The sequence below is a fragment of the Lissotriton helveticus genome, chromosome 9 (assembly GCF_964261635.1).
Source record: "Lissotriton helveticus chromosome 9, aLisHel1.1, whole genome shotgun sequence".
Taxonomy (NCBI): Eukaryota; Metazoa; Chordata; class Amphibia; order Caudata; family Salamandridae; genus Lissotriton; species Lissotriton helveticus.
Window position 1 is genome coordinate 122302064 of NC_136070.1, and position 14275 is coordinate 122316338.

General features: G+C 44.2%; 1 protein-coding gene across 1 annotated transcript in view; it reads right to left on the reverse strand.

Annotated features, from left to right (window-relative positions):
• Positions 1-14275, reverse strand: part of VTI1B (vesicle transport through interaction with t-SNAREs 1B) — a 187979-nt gene that overhangs the window by 113888 nt on the left and 59816 nt on the right. The window contains exon 2 of the mRNA XM_078659591.1: positions 9030-9088. Within this exon, the coding sequence (XP_078515717.1) occupies positions 9030-9088 (59 nt within the window). The remainder of the gene's footprint in view (positions 1-9029; positions 9089-14275) is intronic.

Below are 14275 nucleotides of genomic sequence, written 5' to 3' on the forward strand. Positions count from 1 at the left end.
CCGGCGCAACCCATATCAGAGCCTCCCAGGCAAATCCAAAATATATGAAGTGGCATAAAGTTGTCCCCGCCATCGACGTCCCGCATAGGGAAGTGTGTGGCCCCAGATATGCATCTCCTGGAGGCCTGCTACGGAGAATTTATAACTTCATAAAAATGCATACACCCTGCTTTGTTTCACACATTGCCATACCCCTTACATTCCAAGTAAGCATTTTCACAATGGGGGCAGTCATGGTATTCCGTAATCGACAATGTCCCAGGGTTTCCATTTTTTCATCCCATTTAAAAATTGGAGCACACTGTTTTTTGTAACACAATTTTATTGATTTTCTATAGTTACGCACCGTACAAATAAACATGTTATGTTTACTGTTACCGTGGGTTTTCAGGCTGTCCGGTTAAACAGGAGTAGGTCAGCATTGTACTTCGGATCTTTGCCGACACTGCATTTACATTCGTTTAGTTAGTTACTGTAGACCCAGTTTCACAGATACATACCAACTGAATACATTCATATTAATAAAGGTTGAAAGTATTGCCTATATTTCCAGAACCCGTTCCAAACCCCAAATTGCCGTAGCACACCTCCCACCACCCTGTTAGGCTCACTCCTATACATCTTAACTTAGAATGCTATGCACAGTACTCCTGATGATGACATGTTGGTTTATAATGCCTCTATATCTGGTGGTTTGCCTAGAATGTGAGTATATTTCTAGGTGGGAGTGTTCTCGTTTCGTCTTGTGTCAGGGAAACATTCTACACAGTCTGAGAGCATTTGGTCCTGTTAAGTCTATAGCCCTTAACAACTCCATTACATTTAAAAAATGTATTACACTTCTGTGAGCTACATCCCAGACATGGATCCCATAAAACTTCCCCGAACCATTGAATAACAAACAAAACGGATTGATTCTCCCTCGCTCCCCCCACCCACTGGGCAGCGATATGGATCCGCCCCAACCCCACATCGTAGTGAGCGAACAGTCCCATCTCCCACCCCCAAATCTCCCCCCTTAATTTTCACAGACAAAATACTTATCCACTGCCATATGGACCATATTTGTGTTCTACCTATTTCTGGATCATTCAGTAAGCAGTTGCCATGTCCCATTGCATAGATGCAGTGCAAGTGGCCAGGTACTCAACAGGGTGCAAGGACAAGACCTCCAGCTTCCTGATCAGATCCCAGCCTCTACAGAGGGGTGTGGTCCTCCCCCCAGGGCAGGATATACATACATTATTGTACCCCACATACGAATGGAGAAAAGCACTCACAATTTAGGATAGGTCCCCCACCTTTGTTCTGGATAATGGCCTTGCATCACCTCCGCACAGGAGACATTAATATCAGGCACAATGTCCGACGAGGTCATCTCGGAGTCTGACAGCACCTCGGTCACCTGTAAGGTGACATCTGCACACACCCTGACCCCTCCACAACAGCTAGTGTATTTTGTTCTTTTTCCTCAAGATGGTTCTCGTGATCTCAGAACAGAATCTGTTAAGTCCAGTGTTTTCCTCAAACTAGGTTGCAAATTTGATGGCCATCTTGCTCCCCAATCGTGACCAGCCATTCAGAAGCCTCCGCCACTGAATAAAAAAACAACGCCTTGTGTTCAATCCAGAGTTTGTCAGGGAAGAACAGGCTGTACTTCATCCCAGCTTCCCTCTTCCTCTACTTCACCATCAGGAAGGTGTGTCACTGATCCTGCACCCGCCGAGTATAATCCGGGTAAATTGCAATGGTATGGCCCTCATACTGCATGGCTTCCTTTGCGCGAGTGGCTTGTAGGATCACGTCCCGATCCCAATAATTAAAGAACCGGGGTATGATGGACCTCGGTGGCCCCCTCCACCTCGGCGGGGTCACCAATGCCCTGTGTGCCCTTTCGATGTTAAAGAACTTGGAGGTCCTCCCGGTAGCTCTGCCGAAAGTCCCTCTGCCTGCTCCAGGAACCCCACAAGTCACAGGTTGTTCCACCTAGAGCGTCCCTCCTGATCTTCAGCACGTTCGTCGAGCTTGATCGTTTCCTGTTGTAGCTCCATGACCGTTTCACTGAGTGATTTCATCTCCATCTGGAGTGCGTCCAAATTCTGTTCCGTCATGGTGACTGTCAGAGACCTTGCGTAGGTCGCATCTGAGCAAATTGACATTGCGCGTGACCGCATCAATCCTGGTCACCATCTCATCCCTAGTAGTCTGCATAGCCATCAAAACGTCATATAATGAAGGGCCCCCTGGTCTTTCGCCAGTGCCCCCTCCGCAAATTAATCCCCCTACAGTTCCTGCTGGTTTGGTCCCTGGAGCAGGGGTGGCACATAGTTAAGGATTCTGTTAGATTGGTCTCGGTTGGTTTTGTCTTTACCCATTCTGGCTCTTCTTCTCTTGGGGGACTTCAGCGCCAGCGCAGCTCAAAAAGTACCCCGGAGCCTCGTCGCCCCCTGCGGCTGGAATTATCAGCCCTTTTGTAGAGACCGCCTCGTATTCCCTCTGTTCCTGTGTATCATGTTGTCAGGGTTGCCCTTCTTTTCCACTATGAATGTGCACTTCAAGGAGGTCAGTTGGCCCAGGTACCCTATGTCAGTTACCTCTTTTCGGTCTCTGCAGACAGAGACCAACAAATATCATCGAGGGAGGTGGCGGCCAGAACAGGCTAAACACCCATTAATCTCTGGCAAATCTCACTTCTTGCCAGGGTCCACACCACTAAGGCTCACTCGCGCTCCACTCCCATCAGTTCATCTCCCAGGGCAGGTATTATTATATTTTGTGGGGGGAGGGGTTGGGGGAATGGGACAACCCCCCTGTGCTCAAGCCCGCTCAGCCCCAATCCTCTGGGCCAGACTAGCCATCTCTTTAGCGGCTGTCAGGATTCAGCGGCCTGTCACGCGGCGTGTATTGTGATCACCGCCGGGCCCCAGCAATGTTGGGACCTCGACTCAGTCACTATCAGTTTTTATTTCCCTTTTTTTTGGGTTTGTTATTTTTGGGGTTATTGTTCTTTTTGTTGTTTTCCTTTCTTCTCCCCGTCCAAGGTCCGCACCGGTCAGCCCCTGACCTCCTTTCTTCTCAGCGGGGTCCGCTGCCTGCAAGAGTCACAGCCGGGCCTGCTCTAAAGCCTCCAATATTCCGTCCAGACTCGATTCCATGGGCACACCCCACAGGTCAAAGTAAAGCTCATTTTCTGTCAGGTTTCATTGCCAGAGCCTTTTCTTTGTAATCTATTAAATTCTACCCCAGTGCCAACAGATGTTAAAGTAACAGAGACCTTTCAGAGGTAATCAGGTACTTAGAATTTTGTTTTACAAAATGAGGAGACACAAAGGGCCACACAATGCTGGCAGGAAAAGAGGGGCCCCTTTATACCAAAGGAATAGGGCACTATACAGTGAGTAAAAAACAATATCCTTTGGACAAGGCTATTGTATCCAAACATGCATCAATCCATACATTACATTTAAGTCTAATTGTTCACTTATCAAACTCACTCATCCATGCTGAGGAAGATTGAACCACATATAGTCAGTAGATACGAAAAAGCGAATAAAAATCTACCAATTGATTTATTATTTATACAGAACACAGATAAAATAGAACAAAAAAAATTGGTTGACATGATCTCTCACAATATTTATTAGCAGCAGTCCTTTAAACAATACAATAACATGAGATAATAAAAATCAAGACAATAAAAGAGCGTCCAGTTAACTACACAATCCGTGAACACGGGCGGTGGCTAACGAGTATAAACCACAAAGTACCAGGTTCCACGCTCTAGGCATTGTTACATCACGGATGTGTTAATCTCAAATGACATATTGTACTGGTCTGTGTTAGTTACTCATCCCACCAGCCAGTAATATGAAGTCACCCCCCCACACACACTGACAACCTCTAACGTATATGAAACTACCACAAAACAACTGGTGCAAATGCACAGAATGGCATCCCTTGATAGCACAAAACTAACCCGAACAACGACTGAGGAATCAGACACGGGAACACAACTACCAGGCCACAAAAAACAGAACACAGATAACCTAACAGGAACAGGACATGGGCACTGAAAATCCAAGGAAACAACAACCAGTAAACACTGTAAAATACGAACCTAGAAAGTCTGAGGGGGGCATAGACACTGGAAGTCTGGGTACAGCACCCCCATGCTGGACTTCAGAAGACGAATGAGCAATAAAGCTGACTTATATTTTGCTGTTATCTCGTGACAGACGTCAAATATTAGGCTGGACCTTCTGACCAACTGCTGCTTACTTTAAACATGGAGACTGGGGTTTACTTTTCTTTTTCCCACTGCAAAGTGTGGGGATTTTGTAGTGTGAACTGTGTGACAATCTTTTTGAGTGTGAAAGAAAATGATATGGGATGTTAACGCGTTGTAACACACCAAAACTCGTGTGTACAAATATTTCAAAATGTATCAGCACTTAGGAATGCACTAATGAAGCACTTTCTTTTATGATTATGAAGTTGTTGAAAACAAATATTTTAATAGAATCAAAACAAATCAAGACACTTTACTTGGTGATGTAATTATTCATCAAAATCCAACTTCCACACATTATCATTTTCACGCTGTACCAGTTTTATTAGTAGGACTACAAGTCTGCACACATTGCGTGGCCATTTCAATGGAAAATGTGCAGTCGGTAACTGACAGTGCACTACCACACATCGCTTTAGTAATAGATTTTCGACATTGTGCTCCAAAATGCACCACCGGCTATATACGATGCACCCTTACAACTCTCCTGCTGAGTGGGCGTGTTGTTTGTGTGGCGCTAGGATCGTTCACAATCCCTGTGACTTTAGTGACGGAACACTGACGGCACCACCCCCACTTAGTTCCAGCAACACTAGATACAGTGCACACTATTCGTAACTAAACCCGTTGCCACTGCACTATACGAGCGATTGCGTTTCTGTCGCAAGCCCTGACACCCACAGAAACTTTTACGAAGCAGCATGTGCCGAGGCTCGGGCGCTTGGAGTTAGTTACTCGTCTGTTCAGATTTCCTGCTGGATTTTCCCTGCACCAGGACGGGGTGGGGCCTTTTCCTGCAATGCCAGTCAGTGCGCGTCCCAGCTTCCCTCCCGCCACTTTTACCTTTAGCTGGGATTTGAATACCTTGTCGTTCTTCTCCAGGTCCAGTGCCGCAAAGGCGTGCCAGATGGACTTCAGCAAATCACCCTTAAGATCCATTTGAGGGCCTGCCTGGAGGCCCGAGAAGGAGTGCTGCGACACTTCACAGGCAGGGTGCTGGTGCGGGGTAAAGAGGCTGGTGCTGCACTGGGTGCTGCGAGGACTCTGGCGCTCACCTGGAAGAACAGCTGCGCTGTTGAATGCACAAGGCCTTCACCTGGCCCATCCTCCACCAGCCTCCCTCGCAAACAAGCCGCCGGAAGAGGGAATGGGAGGAGACCGACTGCGCTGATCAGTACCTCCGATGTAGATAGTGTGGTAAACACGACGAGGGAGCAGAGAATGCACAAGCCTTTCTCCGCATTCACAGAAATCTGTTACAAGACGGTTCAAGTCAAGCACAAATCTTCGCAAAGTCTGCAATTCAAATTGAAGTGAACACACACTTTAGACAACATCAGGAAATGCTGCAAATGTGTGAGAAATTCACATTTTCATTTGAGGAATTGTGGCTGACTACACGATGTTTCTTTCGTGTGATTGATTCCATGTATGTTTTTCAAAGTATGCCATATTAGTCTGTTCACGTCCATGACCAATTCCGCCTCCACGAGCATAAGGCGCTCCTCTTTGTCAGACATTGGAACTTTAAGCATTTTAAGTTTTTGGGTTGTCACTATTAAAATGTGCTCATTTCATACAATGAAAACATGCTGGCTTTCTCAGGGCGGCGCTCCACTCCCGATAAGAAGATTACGCTGCTCACTCCATTCAGCCGTACACATGAAATCGCCTTAAATCTCCCCCACCTTTACATAAGCACATTAAACACTGCGACGCAATACTATCACACAAACACCTCATACCTGCTCTGAACGCTCGACACCACCAGCCCCCCCCCCCTCCTCCCCCTCCTCCCCCTCCTTCTCCCCCCCCCGGAATGACTGTGGTCCTAGGCTGCAGCAACACTGAAACTAACTAGGAGGGAAAGTGAAAGCGCATCATGCGCGCGATGTGTTCACGAGGGGGCAGGAGATGTGCACTCGTACGGAGTGCACATCTCCTGTCCGTACGCGTGCCATCTCCTGTACCCATTCAGAGGACTCACCAGAGAGGAGACGCCAGAGAGGAGATGCCATTCGCGTGCACATCGCCTGTCCGTGCACGCACATGGTTTGTCTCCCTTCGCTAGCAAAAGCCACAACAATAGACTTGCCAAGGTGAAGCAGCACATTTGCTGCATTCGCTAGGCGAGACCTAAAAACATATGATGCAGAGAAGGTACTAGTCCAGGCAAATGTATGAGGCTGACACCTGAGAAATGAGATAAGGAACTCACTCCACAATGGGTAAAATGGTTCACAGACCATATTAAGCTAAGGATTTCCTTCCTCATGCTTTACAATGCAGTCATAATTGGAAGGCAAACAAGAAGGTCAATGAGGCACACACTGTGGATAGAGACCCCACTGGTGTTTAGTCAACCTACTGCTGAAGTGCCACCACAGCACAAGTGTGGATCAAAGGGTAAAGCTGGCATTACAATTGAAAGAACAGATAAGCAGGCATCTTTAGCCACAGTTTGACTATAGGGGTTGCAGTGGTGGTATGACGCATTAACTAAGAACTGTGATAAAGGCAATTCCCCACACCCCCTGCTTAAGAGAAACAAGTCGGAGTGTAAAAATCAATACTCTATGACAAAGCACTATATGAAGAGGAAATCTGGACATTGTGCCAAAGTAGTTGGGAAACTGAAAAGACAGTTATGATTATGTCTAATAAAGCAAAGAGATTACTTTGCTGCCGTGAGAAAGAGCTATGTAAAAAGGACAGAAGGGCCAACAATGTAGTAAAAAAAAAGTTTAATGGAGTAATTCAACAAAATCGGATTCGGAAGCGCAAGTACAGACAACGTAAACAAATAAAACAGACAGCTAATTCTCAAATTATAGAGGCTGGGAATCTATAAGTGCTACTACAAATAACAAGCACTGGCAAAGTCAATAGGTCTCGCTGCCAAAGGCTGTAGAGTATGCCAAAAAGGAGTAAAGATGAAGCAAAGGAATTTTTTTAAGTGTCCACATGCACCATTAAACATCCATGCACCTATAAATGGTGCTGACGCCATTTTTTCTATTTACGGATCGGAGAAAAATCTGTAAATAAAAGATTACATAGAACTAGTGCGAATCACTATTTTTAAACAGCAGGGAGCAGGCAGCAACTTGCTGCTCGCTCCTTCCAAAATAAAAAATAATAAAAAAGACTGAAGGGTGGGGCGAATGGGCTGGGGAGAGGGGAAATGCAACATGGGTCAATGGGAAAAGCACACAAGCGAGAAAGCAATGCAAAGCGCGGGGGAGGGGCAGGAGTTTAGAGGGAATCTTGCAACATAGGAGAAACAGCAACAAAGATTGTGTGGGTGGGCATCTGGCAAGTGGAAAGGAGAAGAACACGAGGGGCAGACCTGGAAAACAAATACTCTCTAATTGAGGGTATAAGCAAAAAGAAAGACATAATTCCCTAAAAGCAAGCAGCGGAAGGATATAAGTTGGCAAAGCCAAAGGACAGCAAAGAGGCTCTGCTCCAGGGGACAATATGGAATAATGAAAGCCACTGAATAAAAAGCACCGAAATGGGATTGACAATAAACCAACCAATGGTAAGCAATAGGCAGGCTATATGCCCACTCTAAATTCTTTGTAAGCCCAAAATACGTCTTTTTTTAACCAGGCAGTTTGTACTGTCCGATAGGTGAGCTATAAAAAGAAAAGTGACCCCTCTCCAACATGTATAAATAGATGGAAAGCAGCCCAACACCTATGGACTGAGTAGTTGCCATAAAGTACTCCCCTCAAATTGAACTCCGCTACGACAAGGAATAGATGCACGTGTCCCTAAAAATTCAAGACCTTTAAGAAGTCTTTCAAAATCTGTCTGAGTGTTTCATGGAATCCAAGCTGAACCAAAGGCAGTGATAACCCAAATGAAGTAGTAAACGCAAACAAAAAAGGGCTATCAGAAGTATTTAAAGGAGGAGGCAAGATTTCAGGGGCTGCGAGAGACATGGACAGGAGGAATAGTGCCCTGGCAGTTCCAGCTAAGAACCTGGGACCTGAGGGTCATTCTGCTGCCTGTTGTCATCTCAGAAACGGAGCAGAAGATGAGAGCACACACAGGAATGTGCTACTTATTTACAAATAAGTCAAGGAAACACAGGCCTTCAAAAAGGGTTTTAAAAAGGACACATGTAGCCAATAAAACCACATTTATTTTTTCTCTATTGGCTGTACTGGCACAACTATCTTTGCCTCAGGTTGACCAATGTAACTGGTTTTTCCCCATTTGCACTGTAAAGGCAGGCCAGCTGAAAAGGGAATCGAAATGTGGATAACACAAAAACGTTATCATTCCCCTCCCCCACCCCCACCCTACTTTATACTTTTTACTTCTCTCGGACCTTGAAATTATTCTCTGAGTGTGGAACTACATATGGCGATCAAACTTAAATATGCCAGATGAAAAAGTAATCATGAGAAACACAGTATCAGGGAGGTGGGTTAGTTTTAGGCATACTGTTTATTTAATTTACGCACATGTGAAAACATATTTAAAGCAGGCAATGTTAATTCAAAATAGGCCTTAAATGGCAATTTTGAGCTAAAACTGTGTTTGTTACATTACTAAGTGAAGAGTCCTTTCTTCTAGGATGCTGTATTGCAGCATGCAGGTGAAAGAGACAAGCAAATACCTAATGCAAACAAGAAACTACAAGTAAAATGGCATATACATTCGGGATCCAAGACCAATTATGTGCAACTAAACAACCACATTTGTTTTTAAAGATTAAAATAGTTACCATTTCATTAGCTTCCTGTTGTTTTTCATCAAACTCTCGCACTAGCTTCTTCTTCTCTTCTGCAAAACAAAAATTCACAAAATGGTGTTAGTAGCCAGGAAAGTGGATCCTACAAGAGTATAGAGATTTTGTTTAAATTACAGTATTTGTTATTGACTCCAAAAGAGTATGTGAGAAATACACTCCAAGCAAACGCCATTTTAGAGGACATCACAATGTGCTCTGATCAGCTAAAAAGAGGAATAAATAGTAGCATGCAAAATGCATGACAAGCTACCTCACTGACCTTGTGGGACAAACTATTCGTTTTTACAGAGAATGACTGTTTTATAAATGATAAGGGGTTGCACATACTAACCCTTGATAAACCTCACAGTCCATCCAACATTATATTTTTTTAAATGGCCGGATTTAGTAGAGTTTTTTCCTTATGATATAGATGAAAAACACGAGTGATGGGTAGCGTACCCATGATAACTCATGCAGAAAGTGGCAAAAATATACAACCGTTCTCCCATTTAATTCACTACATCACTCATTTCGGAGAGTTACGAGGAGCTCCAACCTTTACTGGTTTCCATCAATACCCCAAAATGGAGGGTGTAGTTTCAGGGGAGGGTGCAAACAAATGTGCCCAAGCAGGCGTCACCCACCACTAGGAAACTACACCAAATTCTTTACACAGAATACTACGATCTGGTGAGGTAACAGGATGGGCAGAGAAACTGTTAATCACAAAATATATACCCGGGCCCAAGCAATATCCTGTGCCTACAAAATAAAGTTGGAGATATTTGGCATCCCTTGGCCAGAAAACAGAATACATTGGTAAAAAAATAAATGTTTGCACTGTATTTTTAACACTTTAAGGAACACCAGAAACACAGGTGCATTACATACACCAATCCAGGTTGGTACATAAAGGGAAAAGAATACAAAGACTGACTAAACAATGACTCCGCTCTCCCTGGACCCCTTTTCGCTAGCCTCCGTTAGTTCCCCACTGCTCAAACTGCATAACTCTCTCTTTATGTATAAAAAGCATAAATTTACATTTACCAAGATGTTAAATAATATAAAGGTATACATGGCTTCAGGTTCTAACTACATTACAAAACACACATATAATTATTTGAAATACAGAATGAACACTCGTCTTTTCTCTAATCTGTCAGGAGTTCACCTCAACAATCTATTCACGGGTGCCTTGGGGCGGTAGCCATAGCTAGAGTATCAGTTTTTTACAATATATAAGGAAGACAGGCCACATTCCCTTTTGGCCAACAACTATCTCCCATAACATTGCTGTCAGCTTCTCAATGACGGAGATTACAGATTTCACTCCACTATAATTCTAAGGTTGGGGGATCAGGTGCCCTCCACTTCTGGGCTACAGTCAGTATTGCAGCAAGTAGCAGTTGGGATAGGAGTCTACCAATAAGAGTTTACAGTGGGAACAGTCCCTCATCATTCAACCCCCGCAGTAAAATCACCAGAGGGTCCAATAGCAATTGGGTTCCAGGAATGTCTTTGATCTGCTGGACCACTCGTGTCCAGACGCCTTGTACACTATCACATAACCACAAATATGTGCATAAAAGTACCAAGCTTCTGACCTCCTCGCCAACAATTGTCCGGACCTTCATACCTACCAGTTAAACATTATTTTGTAGTTCAAGTATGTTCTGGAATATCTAAGCCCATATCTCCATCAAACTGCTGGATGTCCAATATGGTCCTGAGTGATTGACTTCGTTCTAAAACTCTATAGTATCGAGTTATGGCCTTATTTGTTAAAATATATATGTTCTGGATTAGTCAGTGCTCTACATCCCCTCGTTTTCACTACAGAAGTCAGCGCCCAATGTAACAGCTGGGATATTTTATAAAGATTTTGTGGTCCTAACAGGCAATGGTTGGTGTAATAATCTCTGCTCTTAGGTGTTCCTTCGTCATTTAGCATATCTAGTCTTATTCCCTGCCTACCTACCCAAGGTGAATATCAACGATTGGACAAATCTGGTGGAAAGTCAGGGTTGCTCAGTACTTGGGTAAGCGGTGATGAGTAGGCCACTGCTAGATGTGACCACACAAACCTATGCCGGTAGTGTAGTGTTATTTCAGTAGAACATTGTAGTGGTCAGTGATATGTTTGTGGGTACAGTGGTAGCCAAAATAGATCAGAAAGTGGGAATTTACTATAGTCGTGTTCGACTACCTCCAAGGTTTCATTTCAATCTGTGAAAACCAAGTTGAAACTGGTGCCAACTGAGCAGCTATGATGTACCTATGAATATCTAGTGTGCCGATTCCTTCTTCCCATTGTGAGCAGTACAGAAGAGCTTTCACCACACAGGGGCGTCTATCATTAAAGATAAAAGTCTGTATTTTTTCTGAATCACCCAAAGTGTCTTTGGTGGGAACACTAGAGGTATGGTTCACAGCAAGTATAAGAGTTTTTTTTGGGGGGGGGGGGGGGGGGGGGGGAAGAGTTGTACCATTTTAATACAATTAATGCGTCCCAGCCATTGGGACCTATACAGATCTCTGAAGAGGGTATCAAGGAGAGAGGGGATATTAGCAATGTATTTGTTGTGGTAAAACTACTACCAATAGTTCAATCCCGTGTGGGCCATCTAAACCTGTGAAATGCTGTCAAGTTTCTTACTTTTCTATTTGTGTTGTCCCACTTACATGATGAATGTCTAAGTGAAATTAACTTGATAGCCAGACACCTCTGGGAAGATGTTGAGCTCCACAAGCAATCTGGGACAGGATTAGTTAGGAAACATCATGTCATCAGAAAAAACAGCTATTTTAATCTGTTTCCATGCAACCATCAGCTCCGATAACTCAGCGTGGGAGTTTATTTACTGTATTAAGGGCTCCATGGTTAGGAAGAAAATAGAAGGCAACAGTGGACACCACCGTTTCCTCCCACTTGTCAAGGGTATTGTATCAGATGGATTGGATAAGTCGAATGCGCCTAAATGTTTGCTAGCAACAGGGTTTGAAGGTTCAGTCTAAAACAGGTCTTCTGAACAAATGTCCAGTGCACCCTATCAAAAGCCTTAGTCGCATCGAGCGAGGGTAGGACTAATTATGTGTTTTCACTGGTTTGGTTGCCTTATTCATTAAGTTCAGGGCCTGTCCACTATTATCTTCCATCTGCTTATCTTTTAAGAATCTAGCTTGATACTGCAAGATTATAGCGGGCCAGATGTCTCGACTTCTTGTAGTGAGAATTCTGGTGAAAACTTTTACATAGCTATTTAATAAAGCTATGGTCCTGTGCGAGCCACAATTTGTTGGATCCTTCTAGAATTTTGTAGAAAAGTGAGGGTGGATTACATCATTGTAGGAGTGACTCCGCCCGTTTTCAAAATTGTTGCAAACAATTTAGTTAGCGGAGGGAAAAGAACCTCCACATACGCTTTCTAAAACAACTTAGAAAATCTACCTGGGCCTGGGGAGGGATTATCTCCTCTTAGGAGATCGCCAGCCTTCCCCCCCCCTTCCCCCCCCCCCCCCTCCCGCCCACTAGCTGTTCACAGTGAATCTCGAGATATCGAACTCCCACCAGATACTGATCCTGAAGGACAGGATCACACAGAGTCTCTCTAAACAACGGTGAGTAAAACTGTGTGAAGTCATTTAGTATATCCCTGACCGAGGATTTTCCCATCTGAAGTTCAAAGAAAACAACATTTAATACCATTTAGGTCTCAGCGAGGGTGTGGGGTGTAAATTGGAGACAAATATATTGGTGTACCCCAAATGCAGTCATCATAATAAATGGTGATCTAGTGGAAAATAATGTATCCTTGAACAAATAATCCAGGCCGTTCCTTAGTTCCATATACACAGTGATCTGCAAAGTAATTTATGAGTTCTGTCTATGAAAGCAAAATTGTATTAATAAAGATAATAATTGAGCTTGTAGGATCTCCACTACAAAATGCAAAATGGCCATTAGCTCATTCTGGTTTCAAAACACTAAGATCTAAAGTTTCTGTTTTAAATTTAGTTCGGATGTAGTCGTACATTACTATGCAACAGTGAACTAGAAACATTATTTAATCAATTGCAACCTCTTTGTCATTTAAACCAGTGTGATTTTAAGATTTGACACTTTGCACAAGCTAAAAAGAAAACATCTCAACCCATAAAATAATTTATTTCTATAACAATTCCCATCAAATCATATTTAGTAAAGGGGAGGGTGGGGACTAGCAGGTGCACCAAGATGACAAACATGCTTTATTGAGGCACCCATGTATCTGACATCTTCAGTTATGCTAAGAGGAAGACAGCAGAAGGTTATCCGTTGGTAGGGGCAAATAAGTAGTGTCGCTAGATCCAGCTCTACCGGGCTGAGGAGGAATGCTAATGCAGGATTGTTGTGGACTTTTCCCAGCCAGAGAGAAGAGCTGGTTGGCCAGCTCGCTGGAACCCGATGTGGCAAACAATATTTCACGGATGCCTACATAAATGGTTTTAACGTAATCCCACTTAGATTGAATCAAGACGTTGACAAATGTCATGTGCCAGTTCCTGTGAGTGTATGGAAAAGTTTATTTAAGATCTTCAGTTGCTCAAAGTGAAGACTAGACACTTTTGTCACTTGTGTTTTGAGTGATAGATTGGTATCAAGATGGGTGCCCAGCCTGTGTATGTTGTAAGGTGGGTATAAACGAGGTCGCATAAATGTAGGCCAGCAGGCTGAGAGCCACGGGCAGAGGAGCTTTGGGGCGTAGCAGCAACTCGGTTTTGTTACAAATAATCTTTGGGAAGTTACAAGACATCAACTAGCATGTTAAAGTAAGTCAGTTAGTCAAACTCTTTCCATCTTGAGCATAGTTTATATTTGCCACCCTCCGAGACAACCTCGCCAGCATCGGACTCAAACAATTTGCCAACATACCGACCCACAGAACTGGACACACCCTCAACCCCATCTTCGCGTCAGGAAACAGCGTCCACTGCAGCGACACAACGCAACCACCATGGACCGACCACCACTGCATACACTTCACCGTCGACAAACCCAAGGCACCCAAACCAGCCCCACGCCCACCATGGAGGAACTGGAGGAAGATCACCGACGAGCAACTGAACTCCGACATCACCCGAGACTACCACACCCGTCATCCGACGCAAACATAGCAGCCAGAGAACTCCACACGTGGATCGCCGACTGCACAGATGAGCTCGCCCCACTACACAACCCCGACGAACAATGCCCC